The sequence below is a fragment of the Sapajus apella genome, unplaced genomic scaffold, assembly GCF_009761245.1.
Source record: "Sapajus apella isolate SASKATOON/1434 unplaced genomic scaffold, GSC_monkey_1.0 scaffold24, whole genome shotgun sequence".
NCBI lineage: Eukaryota > Metazoa > Chordata > Mammalia > Primates > Cebidae > Sapajus > Sapajus apella.
The window spans coordinates 14,993,569-15,012,951 of NW_022436964.1; the positions used below are offsets into that span (position 1 = coordinate 14,993,569).

The 19,383-nt window shown below is 37.5% G+C and overlaps 1 protein-coding gene across 2 annotated transcripts in view; it reads right to left on the minus strand.

The window, feature by feature from the left end:
* Positions 1-19,383, minus strand: part of CUNH9orf135 (chromosome unknown C9orf135 homolog) — an 86,094-nt gene that overhangs the window by 36,909 nt on the left and 29,802 nt on the right. For both annotated transcript variants that reach the window (XM_032290934.1, XM_032290935.1), the window contains exons 3-4: positions 14,175-14,293; positions 13,207-13,275 (exon numbers count right to left, since the gene is read on the minus strand). In XM_032290934.1, the coding sequence (XP_032146825.1) occupies positions 13,207-13,275; positions 14,175-14,293 (188 nt within the window). The remainder of the gene's footprint in view (positions 1-13,206; positions 13,276-14,174; positions 14,294-19,383) is intronic.

Genomic DNA, 19,383 nt, shown 5'->3' on the forward strand with positions numbered 1-19,383 from the left:
TGGTGTCAAACTCCTGGCCTCAGGTGATCCTCCCACCTCAGCCTCCCAAAATGCTGGGATTACAGGTGTGAGCCACCACGCCTGGCCTCCCTGCCTTTTTTGTACCTCCTTCCTCCTCTACCTAGGGTGCCCTTCTCTCCTGTTGATCTGGCTGACTCCAACTTAGACTTCGTGACTCAGCTCAGGTGTCACTTCTACCTGGAAGTCTTTCCTGACCTTCCAAATCTGAGTGCAGTGCTCCCTCGCATCGTGCTCACCCCTAGTATGTTGTAGGATGTAGTTTGGCCCAATCACCAGTTATTCCAAATTCTGTTCTCTCTTGTCTTTCTCTGCTTAGAAGCTGAAAACAATCATGTAGCCATGGGTGACCATGCCACAGTCCATAAAACAGATATAGGATGAAGATCCTGGGGAGAGTTTCCTTTTACCTCTTTACTTTCTCACTTCTTTCTTTCTGGAACAGATTGGGGATTGGAGCCATAGTAGCCATCTTGAGATAGCAAGGATGAAAGCTACTTAATAAGACTTGTAAAGAAGAAAGACAAAAAGATCCAAATTCTCGATGACATTGTTTAGGTGCCATACCAGTTTTGGACTCCCTGCCTTTATTTTTTATGTCAGGTGACCAAGCAAATGTCTTAATTATTCAAGGTGCTATTAGTTAGGTTTCCTATTACCTTCAGCCAAGCATATTCTTTGGCTGATACACAAGTATAAATTGGTGGTTTTTCTGTTTCATACATTAGACAAATGAGCTGATGTCTTTTGTTTCTACATTCCCAATGCCTAACTCTTCTTAGTAAATAGCATGCACTCATTAAATGGTTATGTTGAAATAATTAACTCAGATATGTGGAACAAATGTAATTTCCTCAGGCTTAATAATTTTTAAAAGCCATGTGAAAGAACAATATAAGATTTATATTTTGGTGCAATAATTTAACTATGTAACTGTCAAATACGGAATCAAATAAAATGCAGATAGCTGCAAAGATTTCTGAAAGACTGGAAAGGCCACATTCCTGTCAAACCACCTCTGTGGCTCAAAGATGCATAGTAGAGCACTATTCACTGGATCAACTGAAGACTTTGAGTTATTATAACTAATTATTTTCTGTGACAACTACATAAACTTTAAATATTATGAAAAGCAATACTAGTTATATTGGCTCATTATTAATATACATGAGATAAAAGAAAATGTCAGGCTTAAATATAAATTCCACAGCCCTGATATTTAAAAAATCTTTGTCACTCACTTTGGGTTTTTTTGTTATTTTAAATAAAAACAGCACATGTTTAAAGTGCATGACATGATGTTTTGATCTATATTTACATATTAAATTGATTTTACTACAGTCAAGCTAATTAACATATCCATCTCCTCACACAGTTGCCTTTTTTCGTGATGAGAACACTTCAGATACATTTTCTTAGCAAATTTCAAGTATGTAATACATTATTGTCAACTATAATCCTCATGCTATACATTAGATCTCTAGAATGTATTCACCCTACATGACTGAAACTTTGTACCTTTTGACCAACATCTCTCCATTTCTCCCACCCCTCAGGTCCTGGCAACCACCAGTCTACTCTCAGTTTCTATAAATTCAACTTTTTAGATAAATGAATCATGCAGTATTTTCCTTTCTGTGTCTGTATTTTACTTAGCATCATGTCCTCTAGGTTCATCCATGTTGTCACAAATTGCAGGGTTTCTTCCTTTTTTTAAGGTAAAATAATACCCATCAACAGATACTTAGGTTGAGCATATATCTTGGCTATTGTGAATAATGCTGCAATGAAGATGGGGGTACAGATATCTCTACAAGATACTGGTTTGATTTCCTTTGGATATGTACCTGGAAGTATGATTGATAAATCATATTGCTGTTCTATTTTTTGTTTTTAAAAAATTTCTACACTTTTTTCCATAATGGCTGTACCATTTTACATATCCACCAACAGTGTTCATGGGTTGCAATTGCTCCATATGCTTGCCATCACTTATCTTTCGTCTTTTTGATAATAGTCATCCCAATAGGCATGAGGTGATACCTCACTGTGGTTAAGATTTATATTAGCCTGGTAATTAGTGATGTTGAGCACCTTTTTAAATACCTATTGGCCATTTGTATGTCTTGATTGGGAAAATGCCTATTTAAGTCCTTTGCTCATTTTATCAGGCTATTTTATTTTTACTATTAAGTTGTATTAGTTCTCTGTATATTTTGGATATTAAGCTCTTATCAGATATATGCTTACAAATATTTTCTCCTCATCCACAGCTCTCCTTTTCATTTTTATTTTGTTGTTGTTGTCCTCATCATCTTTGTGGTGTTTTTGGAGTTTCACTCACTCTGTAACCCAGGCTGGAGTGCAGTGGCATGATCTCAGCTCACTGCAACCTCCACCTCCCAGGTTCAAGCGATTCTCCTGCCTCAGTCTCCTGAATAGCTGGGATTACAGGCATGTGCCACCATGCTCAGCTAATTTTTTAATTTTTAGTAGTGACGGGGTTTCACTATGTTGGAGGGGCTGGTCTCAGACTCTTAGCCTCAAGTGATCCATCACCCTTGGCCTCCCGAAGTGCTGGGGCCACCATGCCTGGCCTCATTGTTGTTTCCTTTGCAGTGAAGAAGCTTTTTTTTTGTTGTTTGATGTAGTCTCATTTATTGTTTTGTTTTGTTGTTTGTTGTTTGTTTGCTTTTTGCTTTTGTGGCCTGCACCTTTGATGTCTGTCCAAAAAAATCATTTTTAAGACCAATGTCAAGATTTTTCTCAATGTTTTATTATAGGAGTTTTATGGTTTCAGGTCTTACGTTTAAATCTTTAATCCATTTTGAATTGACTGTTGTGCACATTGTTTTATTAGCTCATCAGTCCTCACAATTTAAACTGCTTGCATCTCTGATAGATTAGAAGTGGCAAAAACTATACCCATAGGCTTAATATTAGAAGAAATAACCAAATAAGCATGATATTAAGAGATATGAATGTTGTTTAAATTATCTATTGTTATGGCCTAAAAGTAACTTAAAAATAACAACCATTTTATTATTTCTGATTATTCTGTGGAATGATTAGCTCAGCTGGGTGGTTTTTCTGTTCTACATGATGTTAGTTAGAGCTACAGTTGTTCAGAGGTTTGACTGGGCTGGACAATCCAACACAGCTCATTCACAAGGCTGGAAGCTTGTTTTGTCTATTGTCTGGGGGCTTCACTGGAGCTGTCAAACACAATGCCTTGATTCTCCTCCATGTGGCTTCACCATGGATCTTGGGCTTCTCACGGCTAGGGTCCGAGAATCAGAAAGTAGAAACTACTATTTTTCTTAACGTCTGTATTCAGAAGTTCCAGGATATCATTTCTGCCACATTTTATTAATCAAAACCAGTCACAAGGGCAGCCCAGGTGCAGAGGGTAAGCAAATAACCTCAACCTCTTTCTGGGAGCAGCAGCATGCATGTTCAGGGAGGGGACGAAGTGCTGGGGCCATCTCTGCAAACTAGTAACCACAAGATAAATCATATAAGCCTATCTTCATAATGTTAGTTTTAGGGCCTCAAGTGATCCATCACCCTTGGCCTCCCGAAGTGCTGGGGCCACCATGCCTGGCCTCATTTTTGTTTCCTTTGCAGTGAAGAAGCTTTTTTTTGTTGTTTGATGTAGTCTTATTTGTTGTTTTGTTTTGTTGTTTGTTGTTTGTTTGTTTTTTGCTTTTGTGGCCTGCACCCTTGATGTCTGTCCAAAAAAATTATTTTTAAGACAAATGTCAAGATTTTTCTCTATGTTTTATTCTAGGAGCACACCCAAAACCACAAAGAAACCTGACTTTCCACTTGGTGGGTGTAACTTGAATGGCTACCATAATAAAGACTTACAGGAAACAAAGCATGGTCTGAGTCAGCCATCAGGCCATCAGGATGCCAAAACTTCAGCTCTAACTGGCACTATATCATGTGCTTTCACATATATTTTCTTATCAAATTATTTGAATTACCATGCAAGTATAATGGTAGACTAGGTTATTGTTACCTTCCATTAAAATATCATTTGCCAAGGCACACAATCCAAACTCCAAACCAAACTCATCAGGACCTGAGTCACAACCTCAAATATGAACACCAAATATCCCACCTACTCGGCCATTTGGCTGTAACATACCTCAGCTAAGGAGGGATATCCTATACGCAAGGATAACGCAAAGAAAAATTGCATTTAGGTTGACTCTGAAATTATTTCAGTAAACTTGCCAACTAGAAGGCCATCATCACTCAGTACCAGCCAAGCCATCGATTCCAGGAAACCCAAGTTGGTGATAAGCATTCAGGTAGGATTCCTCCCTCACAGGGCAAAAATATCAAGCCAGGACCTAGCCATGTCTAAGGAAACAGGAGCCCAGGTAGTTTAAAAAATGGAACATTTGATTCAAGAAATTTCAAAATGGATGAATAACTTTTCACCAGTATTTCCTTTATAAGCTGAGTGCTTGTCATGGCTAATTTTATATGTCAACATGACTAGGACAAAGGATGCCCAGGCAGCAGGTAAAACATTATTTCTGTCTGTATCTGTCTGTCTATTTTGCTAATCCAAAGTAGAATAGCATTTGAATCAGTGGACTGAGTAAAGAAGATTCGCCCTCACCAATATAGATAGGCATCATCAAATTTGTGAATGGCCTGAACAGAACCAAAAGAGGAAGGGTACATTTTCTCTCTTCTTGAGCTAGGACATCCATTTTCTCTTTCACTTGGACATCTGAGCTCCTAGTTATCTGGCATTTGGACCCTGGGATTTACACCAGCAGCCCCACTAGTTCTTGGGCTTTCAGAATTGAACCAAGAGTTACACCATCATCTCCCCTGGCGCTCAAGCTTTCAGACTCTAAGAGAATTGCACCACTGGCTTTCTCAGCCCTGCAGCTCACAAAAGGCAGATGGTAGGACTTCTCAGCTTCCATAACCATGTGAGCCCATAATAAATCCCTTCATATATATTATATTGGTTTTGTTTCTCTGAAGAATGCTGACTAATACAATGCTCAATGCCTAGGCTGCCTAAATAAAGCAATTATTCTCTCCATGTTTACAGAGGTAAGTGATGCTCAGAAAACTTAAGTATATGCTAGAGGTCTCCTAGTTTGCCTGTTATTCAGAGAAGCAGCATAGAAGACTGGCTATGAGCTTTGGCATTAAGCTATCTCAGCTCAAATCCTGACTGTTATCCCTGGCCACCTATGAGAGTTTGGACATGTTATTTACTTCTCTGTGCTTCTGTCTTTCCCATCACAGAATGTAGATAATGATGAAACCAATTCATAGAGTTTTTGTAGGGAGTAATGAGTTGGCATATATAAAACACTTAGAATAGTGCCTGGTACATAAGTGTTATAGTTAACTGTACTTAACCATGTAAGTGTTTGCTTTTATTAGTATTAGTATAAGCTACAGAAACCCAACTCAGACTTGATAAATAAAAATTAAAGGAAAACATCAGCTCACATAAGAAGAATATCATCAGAACTATCTTTTTCCATACCACTGCTTAACTTTATTTATAGATAGATGTTCCCACAGAAGCAGGGTGTCCTCTGTAATCTGCAAACTGGAGCAGGAGAGGGGATCTTCCCCAGAACTCCAATTACGATCCTCTGAATGGCCTGGCCTGGATCTTGTGCCCAACACCTGGGCTTTTGGGGAGGTAGAAATGGGGAACAGGGTCAGACATCCATAATATGGCCTAGTCAGATTACACTGAATAGGTAAGAAGATGTTGTCCAAAAGAAAGAAGCTGGACAGACAAAAATGAAAGGTCCTACAATGAATAAGATGGAGAATCAAGAACTGAATTACAGTCTGTCTCACTCTCGTGGCCTTTTACCACCCCACTCTCCTCTTTGAATTTTTTTGTTGTTATTCTCCCCCTCGTCTGTATTAGTTCTTTCTCACACTGCTATAAAGAACTATCCAAGACTGGCTAATTTATAAAGAAAAGAGGTTTAATTGACTCACAGTTCATCATGGCTGGGGAGGCCTCAGGAAACTTACAATGATGGCAGAAAGCACCTCTTCACAGGGTAGCAGGAGAGAGAAGAGTAAGCAAAGTGGGAAAAGGACCTTATAAAACCATCAGATCTCATGAGAACTCACTCACTATCAAGAGAACTGCATGGAAAAAAACCACCCTTATGATCCAATTATCTCTACCCAGTCTCTGCCTTGACATGCAGGGGTTATGGGGATTATAATTCAAAAGAGATTTGGGTAGGGGTATAAAGCCTAACCATATCATCAACACCATAAGACAACTTTTTAAACTTTTTTTCTTCTCAAAAAATGTTCAACAACTGGGTAGTATTTGAGCAGGAGACAAGCCATCATACAAATGCATAAGTAGAAAAGAAAGTAAATGTCTTGTACTGTACTTTGAGAAAAGAAAAATCCGTCTTACTATTTACATCTAGTTCCTTTCCTCTGAAGAGTGCCAAAGGTTTTATAGATGCTAATGTCTCAGGGGGAGGAATAAAAGAGAAGAATTTAAACTGCAGCCCAGGCTTGCTACTGCTACTGTGAAGTGACCACTCCACACACTTATGGATAAGTGCTCTATCCCAACAATGAACATTTAACTGCCTGAGCTACTTCTGGGCCTCATTTAACTTGCCCATTTATGCAACTATAGATGCATTTCTCCTAGAGCCATAAAATTTTAGAGCAGGAAAGGACTTTACAGATCATTTGGTTCAATCCGTTCATTTTCCAAATGGAAATAACTGGAGTCCAGAGAGAGCTATTAGGCAGCACAAGGTCACGTAGCAGATTTATTGGAGGCCCAGAAATAGAACCCAGGTTTCCTATCCTATTTTTCTATACCATGTTCTTTCTGAAAAAGGAAACACACATACACGCATGCACACACACATGCACACACACACACAATTTCCAAAAAGTGATCCCAAACACTATTAATTTCTTTCTTCTCCCATTATGTGGATCACATAATGGGATTTGGGATTGAAACGTGGAAACGAGTCATTTATTATGAAATTTCAACAATATACACTAATCACTACCACCAGGAGGCAATGAAATTTGATAAAAACTACAAGGTGCAGTAGTTAGGGCTGACCTCGTGTGAGGTCTACCTTGGGTGCTTCTCCATCCTCCAGTAGGAACTCAGTACTCCTGGGCTGTCCTCAAACTTACCCAGGGCCCCACAGACCTGCTTCTCACACAGCAAATACCCTGTGCCTGAAGTTGTTTTTCCCTATAAAAAAAAAAAAAAACTGACTTCTGCGGACCATTATCCCGACCACATATGTTTATATATGTATATTTTTTTCCTTTCTTTTTTTTTTAAAGAGAAAGAAAAAGGGAAATCAAGTGAAACAGTGAAAATAGAGAAAGAACTCTATGTGTAGAGTTTAAATGAGCACTTCTGAGAAATAAGATCTTAACATAAAATTATATATATTACTACATCTCCCTTTCAAAATTGGATCTGCTTGATACAGCTCTGGTTGTAGTTTGCTTTGTTGTTTCGGTTTCTGATTGCTTGTTTAATGGTCATAGACACAGCCCAGATATTTGTACTTGGAAAAACTTACTTTCTAGAATGAATTAGCTACAATCATCTGGTTCTATAGATAAATCATCAAATGATTTTGTATTAAATAATCAGATATACAAGGCCTTTTGATAATTAGTGAATTTATTGTCCATGCCTCATAAAGAGTACTTCCAAATTAAGTAAAGGTCACTTAAGAATGCTCAAGAATCAGGTAGGAAGGCAAATAAAAACTCTTAAATTGACTTACTAACTATATTCACTTTTCCTATATGCCATAAAGGAAATGTGCCTCTCATTACTTTTCTATTCCTCTACTGTCTCTATCCACGCAGCATAAGTTATCCATATTAAAGACTCCCTACACATGCATCTGTATTATTAATAGTTTGACACAACATGGGCATTAAAGTTGTCTGAGAGGTCTTTGAGCCTCCTGGACTGTCACTCTGCCCATCACTGGCCAATGTCAATTCCTTGGAGACTCATTGATGGGAGATCAGCTCTCAAGGAAAATAATTGCTTTAACTCTAGACAAGCTCAATCCAGACTCAAAGTCTATAAATTTGGTATTTAAAGTTTAAGTCTTTGATATCACTTTAGTGTCATCCTAACTGTTCCCTATATTGCAATTTGTTTTTCATCTATCTCTTCCATCTGTGATGCACATGGAAGGAATTATTCACAGAGTCCTTTTCTTTAGTTAAGGTCAGGAGACAAGTCCTGGTGGGGCCAAACATTCTAGCTGTTCTGATTTTCAGTGAGTTTCACTGAGTTGTTTGCTATCAACTTATGGAGGAAAAGTGTTATGTCTCCTTTACATTGGTCCAAAATAAAGTAGGTGGGACATAGGTTGAGTTATGAGAAAAAGAGTCAGTCAAATGCCATTACAGCATAATGGACATTATCTAAAAAGTAAGATAAGTGCATCAACCTAATGTCTCCTTAATAACAAAACTATACCTTATTCTGATTTTTTTCTCCCTTAGAAGGTAACCTAAAGCTTAAATTTACCTTATGATTATAGCCTTTCTTTTAAAAGTTGAAGCACATTTTGGTCCATTGAGCAAACTCATTCTTATTCATTGCCTTTTAAAGTTGACATTTAACTTTCACAGCTGTAGAGCTGGCAAGAAGTAAAAGATTATTTAATATTCAAGAGAGCAGATTCTAAAACACCACAGCATTCTACTGTATGAAACATTCTATAATTAGTATATATTAACTGAAAGAATTACATATGGAATTAGTGGAGGCTGGTTGAAGGTGTTTATGTATTTATTTCATTGCTAATATTCATGAATCAAATAAACAAATGAGTAATTCTAGCAATTCAAACTAATTAGGGCTGATTTTCTAAAATACTATGTCTTCAAATGCATTGACCAAAAAGAATTGAGAACAACTTTTGGTTCTAAAGGCCTTGAACCCCTAAATCAAATAAGACAGGAATTAGCCAAATCCCCTTCTATTATCATTTGCTGTTCAACATCAGAAATAATGAATCTATTAACTCAGGAGATAACTGTGGTGTATTTGCTACAGGTTAGGCTCTCTGGTAGGCACTGGGGACTGGTTGTGATAGTCTTTCCCTTCAGAGCATTGAATTTAGCAACAACAAGAAGAATGCAAATAATTGCAAGAAATATTAATAGTGTTTGCATAAAAGAAGCACACAGTGCTATGGGCACCCACAATGAGAGACCTAACCAAGTTATGGGGAGTGGGGTGGCAGTAGGTATGGGAAGGTCATCTGGGGGAGGTGGCAGATCAGATGAGACTTGATAACATCAGAGTTAAGATGAACATAGAATTTTGCTTCCCCCAAAAGCGCCACTAAAACCATAGTAAAGAGGCTTAAGAAAAGGCTTTTTTAACCCATAAGAATATGGAGAGCAGGAGAAGGGACAAGAGAGACAAATTTGGGAAACTCAAGAGAAGATGTATAAGTGGTTCCTGACTCAGCAGAAAGCTGAATGAATCCTAAATCAGCAAAGGCCTGTGGGGAGAGCTATCTGAAAAGTAGGTGATGATCTAAAGCTCCTTTCCCTACTGCGGGGTAACTGCCCCTCTCCTCCCTTAGCAGAAAGCTAGAAATTTATTCATCTGTGGGGTAAGAAAGTCCTTAATCAAAAACACAATTCAATTCAGTGACCATGCATAATGCAGTATTCATATTGATGTCCCAGTCCAATCGCCTTGCTCACTCTAAGAACACAGGCACCAGCCCACTCTTTACTCTTCAGAAGGGAGATTGAAGAGGCTTATCTGGGAATATGACCAGTCCTAGAGGAAAGGCTAACATAGAGTCATGCCAAATAATGAGATTTCAGTCAACAATAGGCTGGACAGTATGTACTGTGAAGATTACATAAGGTTATAATGAAACTGAAAAATTTCTATTGACGTTGTTTCCTATGTAATATCATAGCACAATGCATTACTCACATATTTGTGGTGATGATAGTATAAACAAGCCTACTGTGCTGCCAGCTATATAAAAGTGGAGCACATACAATTATGTACAGTATATAATAATACTTAATAACAATAATAAACTACTGTTACTGGTTTATGTACTCACTAAACTATACTTTTTATTTCTATTTTAGAGTATATTTCTTCTACTTTTTTTAAAAAAAATATTAACTTTAAAACAGTCTCAGGCAGGTCTTTCAGGAGATATTCCAGAAGAAGGCATTGTTTCACAGGAGATGACAGCTCCATGCCTGTTATTGTCCCTGAAGGCCTATCAGTAGCACAAGATGTGGAGGTGGAAGGCAGTGATATTGATGACCCTGACCCCGTGTAGGTCTACGCTAAGGTGTGTGACTGTGTCTTCATTTTTAAGAAAAAAACAAAGTTAAAAAAATTTGAAAGTTAAAAAAATTGTTTAATAATAAATTAATAATGAATAATAAAAAGCAGATGGGGATATAAAGAAAGACAAATTTTATACAGTTATATAATGTGTTTGTATTTTAAGCTAAGTGTTGCTAATAGTCCAAAAGTTAAAATAAAATAAAATAACTTATAAAGTAAAAAAGATGCAATAAACTAAGGTAAATTTCTTTTTGAAGAAAGAAAAATATTGTTGATGTATTTTGGATGTTTGACCTCTCCAGATCTCATACTGAAATGTGATCCGCATTGTTGGAGGTGGGGGCTGATGAGAGCTGTTTGGGTCATGGGGGTGGAACCTCATGAGTGGCTTGGTGCCCTTCTTGCAGTAATGAGTTCACATGAGATCTGGTAGTTAAAAAGACCCTGGCATCTCCTCTCTTGCTCCCTCTGTCACCATATGACATTCCTGCTCCCTTCACCTTCTGCCATGAGAAAAACTTCCTAAGGGCTCACCAGAAGCCAAGCAGATGCTGGTGCCATGTTTTTACAGCCTGCAGAACTGTGAGCCAAATAAACCTCTTTTCTTTATAAATTACCCAGTCTCAGGTATTCCTTTGTAGCAGTGCAAAATGGACTAACACAATCGTTTTATAAATTTAGTGTAGCCTAAGCATATGGTGTTTAAAAAGTCTACAGTAGTGTTTAGTAATGTTCTAGACCTTCACATCTATAGACTCACCACTCACTTGCAGATTCACCAAGAACAACTTCCAGTCTTGCAGGGTACGTGCATGACATGTTCCCTATACAGGTGTACTATTTTTTATCTTTCATTCTGTATTTCTACTGTACCTTTTTATGTTTGGATAAATAAATACTTACCACTGTATTATAATTGCCTATACTGTTCAGTACAGTAACATGCTGTACAGGTTTATAGCCTAGGAGCAATAGATTTTACCATGTAACCTCAGTGTGTAGTAGGCTAGACCATCTAGTTTTCTGTAAGTACACGTTATGATGTTCACACAATGATGAAATCACCTAACAACACATTTCTCGGGACACATCTCTGACATTACGCAATGCATGACTGTACTGGTACTATGGCTTCTTTGAAATAATGACCCACCTAGATCCCTCCAGGGAAGCTCCAAGGCAACAAGCCTCAGTCACAGGCTCAGAGCCCCATCTTTTAATCATGAGCAGAGGATTCATTAGCAGGTACCTGAGGAAAATGTCTCTAGTATGGAAGATGGATACCATACAGACAAATAAAAAAACAGAAACGAAACATTTTGGAGAAAATACAGAGTATGCATGGGGAAGAAAAGAATTTTTAAAGCTATTATTAAAACTTTCATTAACATCTTCAGATAGAAAAGAGAAGATACTGCAGTCATGAAACAAACAAAAAAATCCTATTAAAACAGAGAGATTCAGAAAACAAAAAGATAACTCAATGGTAGGGCTGAAGAAACAGAGAAGAAAGTAGATAGTAAAGAACAAAAAGAAAAGTGGAGAAAAGACAAGCAAGTTTTAGGATCAGGACAAGAAACCCAACATTCAAATAAAGGATTTCCAAAAGAGAGAACAGAGACAACACAATAAGTGAAGAATAAAACAATTCAAGACAATTTCCCTGAACTGATATGAGTTTATAAACTGAAAGGTTCACTGTGTCCAGCATGGAATTTAGTACGTATGCATCAGTTACTGCTCTACTTGTTTGATGGATATTAACTTGCTTAATCTTCACAACAACCCTATAATGCACAATGCAATCCTTAGAGTTTTGTCATGCTTGTGAGGGTATTTCCACATCATTTATCTATACATAGTGAAAGTTTGTCTTTAGAAAGATGAGTAGATAAGAATTTGTTGTTTTGTAGTAAAAATTCATGTTTTCCCACCAAAATAAACTTATTTCTTATATCAGTTAAAATAGTCTCTTGCTGTACAGTCAATTCTCTGTTCATAGTAATGTTCTATGAAGTTGTTGCAAACACTGAATTAGCAAATATTGAACCATTGATCTTAGGGGAAATACAGGGTTAGGTTCCTGCAAGACTCTGGTCACATTTTCACCAATTGAGCAATAATAAACTTTGTTTTATGTCTGTTTCTGCTTAAAAACATCTTATTTAGTATATGTTTTTGATTACCTTTGAACTTATGACCAACAACACTACAACTCATAACTGAATCAAGCTTGTCTAACACATGTGTTTTCTTTGAAAGTACATCACAGCCTTCTTGCTCTAAGGAACATGGCAGCACTTCAGCACCGTGCTTGAGGGATGTTTTAAACAAGATGACCAACAAAAAGCAAAAGAGTTTGAAAAACGTGTCACTGAATAGACTGTAAAAAGAACACGTTTATAGAATGAGAGCTGAAACAAGAAGGCAGGGCATTACCCTGTTCAACCTCAGGGTATGGTGCACATCTGGTGCCTTAACATTTTTACCACTCTGCATATGTCCACAAATGACCATGATAGAGCCATGAGTATTGACTTGTGAGATACAAATAGGTAAATTTTACAGAGGGGAAAAATTTACAAATACAAGATCTGTAAATAATGAGGATTAACTGTTTCATTATTATTGTTATTAATATTATGCATATTAATGGAGAAAATATTTGGTTAAAGGAAACTCTTAGATGTCATGTAAAGGGCATTTTGTTGACCTTGGCACACCCTCTCATACCTTGCCCCTGCAAACAAACCTTCTGAATCAATGAACATTTTTTATACAGTTGTGGCAGTTTAGGGACTACTAACATTTTGCTCCGATCTGGTGGATGTCTAGGTAAGACAGCTCCAAAACCTATGGGAGGCAATCCGGTGACCCTAAAACAAGATAACACTTTTTAGAAAACTTGTTAGACTGTAATGTATAAACTTTCAAAGCCATGTAAAACTAATTTAGGGTTGGATTTTTATGATAATTACTTTTTAAAGAGTTTTCATGTTTGCAACTTTTATGAAATTTGTAAAACAAAACATCCTGGCAAGTTAATGGAAATTTTAGCATTTTTGTCATCATTTTGACTGCATTTTTCAATAACTACAGTATAAGACAAAGGCTATGTCCCATTCACTTCCATGGGGAGGCACTGTGCCAGGTTGCAGGATGACAGCTATGACTAAGAAAGAGTTTCTATCCTCAAAGAACTCTCTATTCCTGAGGAAATGCCTTCATATAAATAACTAGAATGCAGCCCAACTGTCATGTAGGACATAAAATACTCAGAGGACAAAAATAGAAAAGCAATTAATTCTGATTAATGGCAGCTTACCTAACTCCTGCATGTCAGGCAATAGTTCTAATGCACACTTCGTACTTCATTTCATCTACATTTCAGAACAACCCTACGAAGTAGACGCTTTTGTAATTCCCATTTTACAAGTGAACAAACTGGGTTATAAACAAATAACTTTTACAGTAAATTGTAGAGCTGGGGTTCAAAGCTGTATAGTCAGAACCCTGGGCCAGAAAAAAAAACATATAAAGATAAAATGACATTTCAGCTGGGCCCAGAATAAGTAGAGAGTTGACTGGTAAACAGCTGAGGAAAAGAAATTCCCAAACAGAGAGAACAGCATGAGCAGAAAGCATAGAAGCCTACGACAAATGAGCTTGCTGTGTTCCTTTAGTGTGGACCTGGGGTCACTATACCTTTTGCTACTTATACAAGTTCTTTCCTGCATGTCCATGTTCTATAAGTAAAGGAAAGTATTAAGAATACCTTTCAATAATCCCAGAGCTCACTGTTTCCTCATTCAATAGGGCCTTACTCTTCATTTCAGCCAATTCTGTGTTTAAACATACTTGTGACAACTTTTCATGTGTCTCTGATATCCAAACCTGGAAACATAGAAGTCACATATAAGAAAAGTAAATTATCACTAAAAATGGTCAGTTACTAAAATATGTTTTTATTGAAGCACATTCTGATTTTAATTGTTGACTCTAGTTGACATTAAAAATAAATAATATCTCACAGCTGTCAAGTATTTCATCATAAATATGTAAAAATAGCAATTACTGTATGCTGTTGGGAAATAAAAACCAAATTGGCTATTTCTATGAAATAGAAAGAACTGCATTCAATTAAATATACTAACTCTACCTACTTTCTACTTCTTTCTTTGTCCTTCTCAGGGTTGGTAAATTTTAAATACCCTAAGTAAGAAAATGTTTGCAGCAATTACTTCATAAATCACAAAACTTCAGATACCATCATCATCACTGTCATCATTATTATTCATTCTCTATCATAGAGCATAATTCAATTAATTATTAAGCAATTATTTCTTCGCAAAAAAACCTGTAAACTGTACAATGTATTCAAACCAATTGCAGAAGCATCAAGGTTAGCATCACAGGGATCGTAGGAACAAAAATGGATGTAAGGGATTTAATATTTTCTCCATACAAAACTCTAGAAGATCATGAAGCTGGAGGTTCTGAGCCAAGAACCAGAACTCACCACCAAGAAAATCCATTACTTTCTCTGAAAGACTAGATTCCCCAAGACATTTATGAAGCCTCAGAACACATTAATACTAGATTTTCTGTTTTTAAAAAGAGAGACCACTCTTAAGGAAACCAGAGCCTTCAACTGCAAGAGTATCATGGCTATAGTCAGACGTTTTGGGTCCACTTTGCTTTAGTAATAAGGCTCTGCTGTAACTGGGAGTCTTAATTAAAACCATTTTGATTAAGTCTCTGGTGCTGGTTCCATGGCTTTCCAGATCCTTGACTTCTCAGAGCACTGCTCTCTAAGACCTCAAACTCTTGAATTACTATCCTCCCCGCCAAATTTTTCAACTCTGATAATATATCCTTAGCTCAACCACTGTTCTTAGATGTTCAGGTTCAATGGTAGGGGACACTACATTGGGTCTTATTTAACAGAAAAAAAATATCTTTTGGGAAAAAATTAGTAGCTACCATTTGAAGGTATAAGGTTGACCAAAAAAATTAAGCTTAGATTGTTTTTCAGCCTTTTGGCTAAGATCAAGTGTAAAAATTAAGCGTAGACATGCTTTGATGATTTGTAACAGTAAAATATTTCAGCAAATCAACCAACCCTTTGAAAATCATATGAAACAAAGATGTTGCCAAACATAAAACAGAGGAGTAAAAAGAAACAGATAATCATAGAATTAGTAGAGTAAAATGAGTGCTTATTCCGTGCCAGACAATGTACTAAGCACTTTAAATGCATTATTTCAATACATTCTCAAAGCAACCTTCTGAGTGTTATGTATTAATATCAATCATGGTCTCAGAAGGGATAAACAATCAAATGGGAATTGAGAAGAGCTTAATAAAGTATCTCTTTATAAATGTGTGGGAAGCATTAAGAAAAAATCAACACTATTGAAGCACCCTGAGGTTAGCAATTGTGAGGAGCTTTGGGGTAGAACAGTTATTGTAACTCAAACAACCTACAGCTATAAACTGAGGGCCACCTGATAGTTGTATCTTTCAGAACAGAAACTCGGCCACTGACAAAGCATGGTCCTGCAGGGAGGAAATCACAAGAATAAGTGTCCAAGCTCCCTCTCCTCCCACCTCTGGTCACCTACCAGTGCCTCCCATGAGCCCACCCCAATGAGAAGCCAGAGGGCAAGGAGCTCATTGCAACTAACCATATAGGTCAGCCTCTTTGGCACAAAGCAGGGTGAGAAGGGTGGAGAGTGGATCTGGAAATGCAAATGAAGAATACTTGATATAATTTATTCTGTTTTAAAAAAGGGAAAACTAAGGCTGGAAGGGATTAAGTAATGCCCAGGCAACTCAGCCAGAAAGTAGAAGCTCCACAATTTAAGACTCATGCAGTCTGCCTCATTCATTCATCCATCTATCTACATCTACTAAGTTCCAGGACTACACTTGTAAACAAACTCCAGAGTCTCTACTAGCTATGGCATAGTGGGTTGTAGTAAATCATGAGGATAATGGTAATAACAATAGCACATGGCCAGAAACCATTCTAAATTCTTCACATTAAATGCCTGTGACAACTCTACAATTCTCACTTTACAAATAAAGAAATAAAGATATGAAAAGTTTTAGACTCTTAAGTTACAACCTTGTAAGTGGTAGAGCTAAGAATCAAAGAGAAGCCATCTGACTCCAAAGACAATTCTTAAATGCTGTTTTCTGTATCAGTGGCAAATGTTATCTTCCAATATTAGACATTCCTTCTTCATCTTCAATAGAATCCCCAAACTTTAGCTGGGTGTATGGCATTGCAGATCACATTTTTCAGGTTATTTTACACTTAGATGTGATCAGTGACTAGTTCTGGACAATTGAGCATAAGTGAAAATAGTTGTTTGCTGGAAAGAACTTCCAGGAAAAGTCATTCTTTTCTTTTCCTTCTTGCTGCCTGGAATGTGGACATAATGACTGGTTTCCAGCAGCCATCTTGGGTCCTACCCAATGATGGCAGGGCAGAAAACTGGAAGGAATTGGTCTCTGACAATAAATAGAACTTTCATACCAGTCCTGCTATCCTCCAGACCCTTTAGCTGAAATAACACAACCATATATGAACAGTCTCTGTTGATTTCCAGTGTCTGTTGCATGTAGGCAAACCTAATCCTACACCATCTTAATGTGAAAAATCACTTTGGTGTAGAAATGTTCATAACCTGACATAAGGATGTTACTTCATAAAAGCACTTCCATATGTTTAAAAGTCTTTTGGGCTTTGTATATCTGTATATCACAGACTGGAGATTGGCAATTTGGTATGTGAGCTAGCTAAATTAACACAGCACAAACTCGCAGGATAATCACTAAAATTTCCATTTAATTTACATAATAAAATCTAGTTTGAGACAAATGATAATATAGAAAATATCTAATGGATATAGGAAGCTCATTTCATAATATCATTCATATTCCCTGTTTTCCTGAGTATGAATTATTTTTAAATCCCAATTTCCATTCTTCTAGAATGAACTCTTCCCATATGTGCTGCACTTATGGGAAGACAATCCAGTAGACACATAACCTGGGTGACTAGTACAAGAAATGAAAAGACCACTTATGACTTCTCCTCAGGTTATATATTTCACATTGGCCAGACTATTCTGCTGAGGATGACTTACCCTTGGCAGAATCTCTCATGGCAAGATTCATTTTAGATGATCCCCAATTGACAATTCTTTCCTGGATTCTTTACAGGCACCCAGAAAGTACACTCCCCTTACCCACAGTAAAGGAAGCTATATTAGTCCATTTTCATGCTGCTGATAAAGACATACTCAAGACCAGGGAATTTACAAAAGAAAGAGGTTTAATGAATTTACAGTTCCATGTGGCTGGAGAGGCCTCACAATCATGGTGGAAGGCGATGAGGAGCAAGTCATGTCTTACATGGATGGCAGCAGGCAAAGGACAGAGAGAGAGAGCTTGTGCAGGGAAACTTCAGTTATTAAAACCATCAGGTCTCATGAGACTTATTCACTATTACCAGAATAGCATGGAAAAGACCCATCCCAATGATTCAATTATCTTTCACCAGGTCCCTCCCATAACACGTGGGAATTATAGAATCTACAAGATGAAATCTGGGTGAGGACACAGCGACAAACCATATCAGAAGCTCAGGTACTTCTTATATCAACCTTTTCTCTCTGATGCTACAAGCTACTTCCAGAAACCTCCAGTTTGGAGCCTTTTGTCAAACATGAGTGAGACCCCAACACATCAAGTTCCCTGGGTGGTATCGTTGAGGCCCCACTCTCAGGGTGGAAATGAAGGGGACACATTTCCTACCCTTGCCCCTTTGCGGGTTAGAGGGGTGGGATTCACAGAATGCATGCTCTCTCCAGACAACCCCTCCAACTTCTAAATTCTTTTGGCCAGATCTTTTCTAATTGTCTGGGGGAAAGGAAAAGCAGAGCAGGTGGAGAAATAAAAAATTATCCAACCTGGCCTACCCCTCACCCCCACTTCCCTTTGCAGACTTCCCAGCCTAGAGCAGGATGTGGCTAGAGGAAGAGAAAAGCTTTAACTCTAAATGAAATTTATCATTTTGATGAGATATTTTAATTACTGAAATGTGACCAATAGGCCTTTTATTATCTGAGATTGACCATAAAAACTAAGGAAGCTGCACAGGATTTTGTCCAAGCATAAATTAAGAACCTACTCCATAAAGCGGGGTAAACAGGCACTGGATGCAAAAAATATGGATGTCTGTATCTCTGCATGTTTGTGTGTGCAGATGTCTGTGTGTATGTGTATACGCACATGATTGCCTAATATAAGTCTCATTTTTTTCAACATAACAGTTACACCTGCTTAAGCAAACTAATATACATAAAAAAGTAAAGTCTAGTTTCTGTAAGACTTAAATTAGGGCATATAGAAATGGAGCAGCAAATGAGAGTGATGGGATCAAAATGCTGGGTGGCCTGCTTTCATTCCCATCCCAAATCTCTCGAAATGACAGAGGATATTTGCTAGAATAGACTCAGAGATACAGCAGAAAACAAGGGATGTACACTCAGGGGGCCAAAATTGATACAGAATTCCTAAAACAGGAACGCCAGATGTGATTGTGGTGATATTGGAAAAGCTGATCCAAAGTCGTTCCAGGAGAGAATGCTGAAACCTGGGACATCAACCCCAACCTCTGAGGCTATGGAGACAGGAAGCAAGAGGCAGCCCTAGCCCAACAGCTTACTAACGCCAAACATTTTCCTTTCCCCTGCAATGGCATTTAAAATTATTCTATTTACAAACATTTTATCCATAAACCCCTTTCAGGTGCTTAGATATAAATGGAAGAAACATCCATAAGATTATACTGGTCAAAATACTATCCTACAATGTCAAAGAAAAAAAAAATACTTTAACCAATTAAGTAAATAATTAAATTTCCCATATCTGGTATAATTATATCCTTTGTATCCCTTTTAGGAACACTA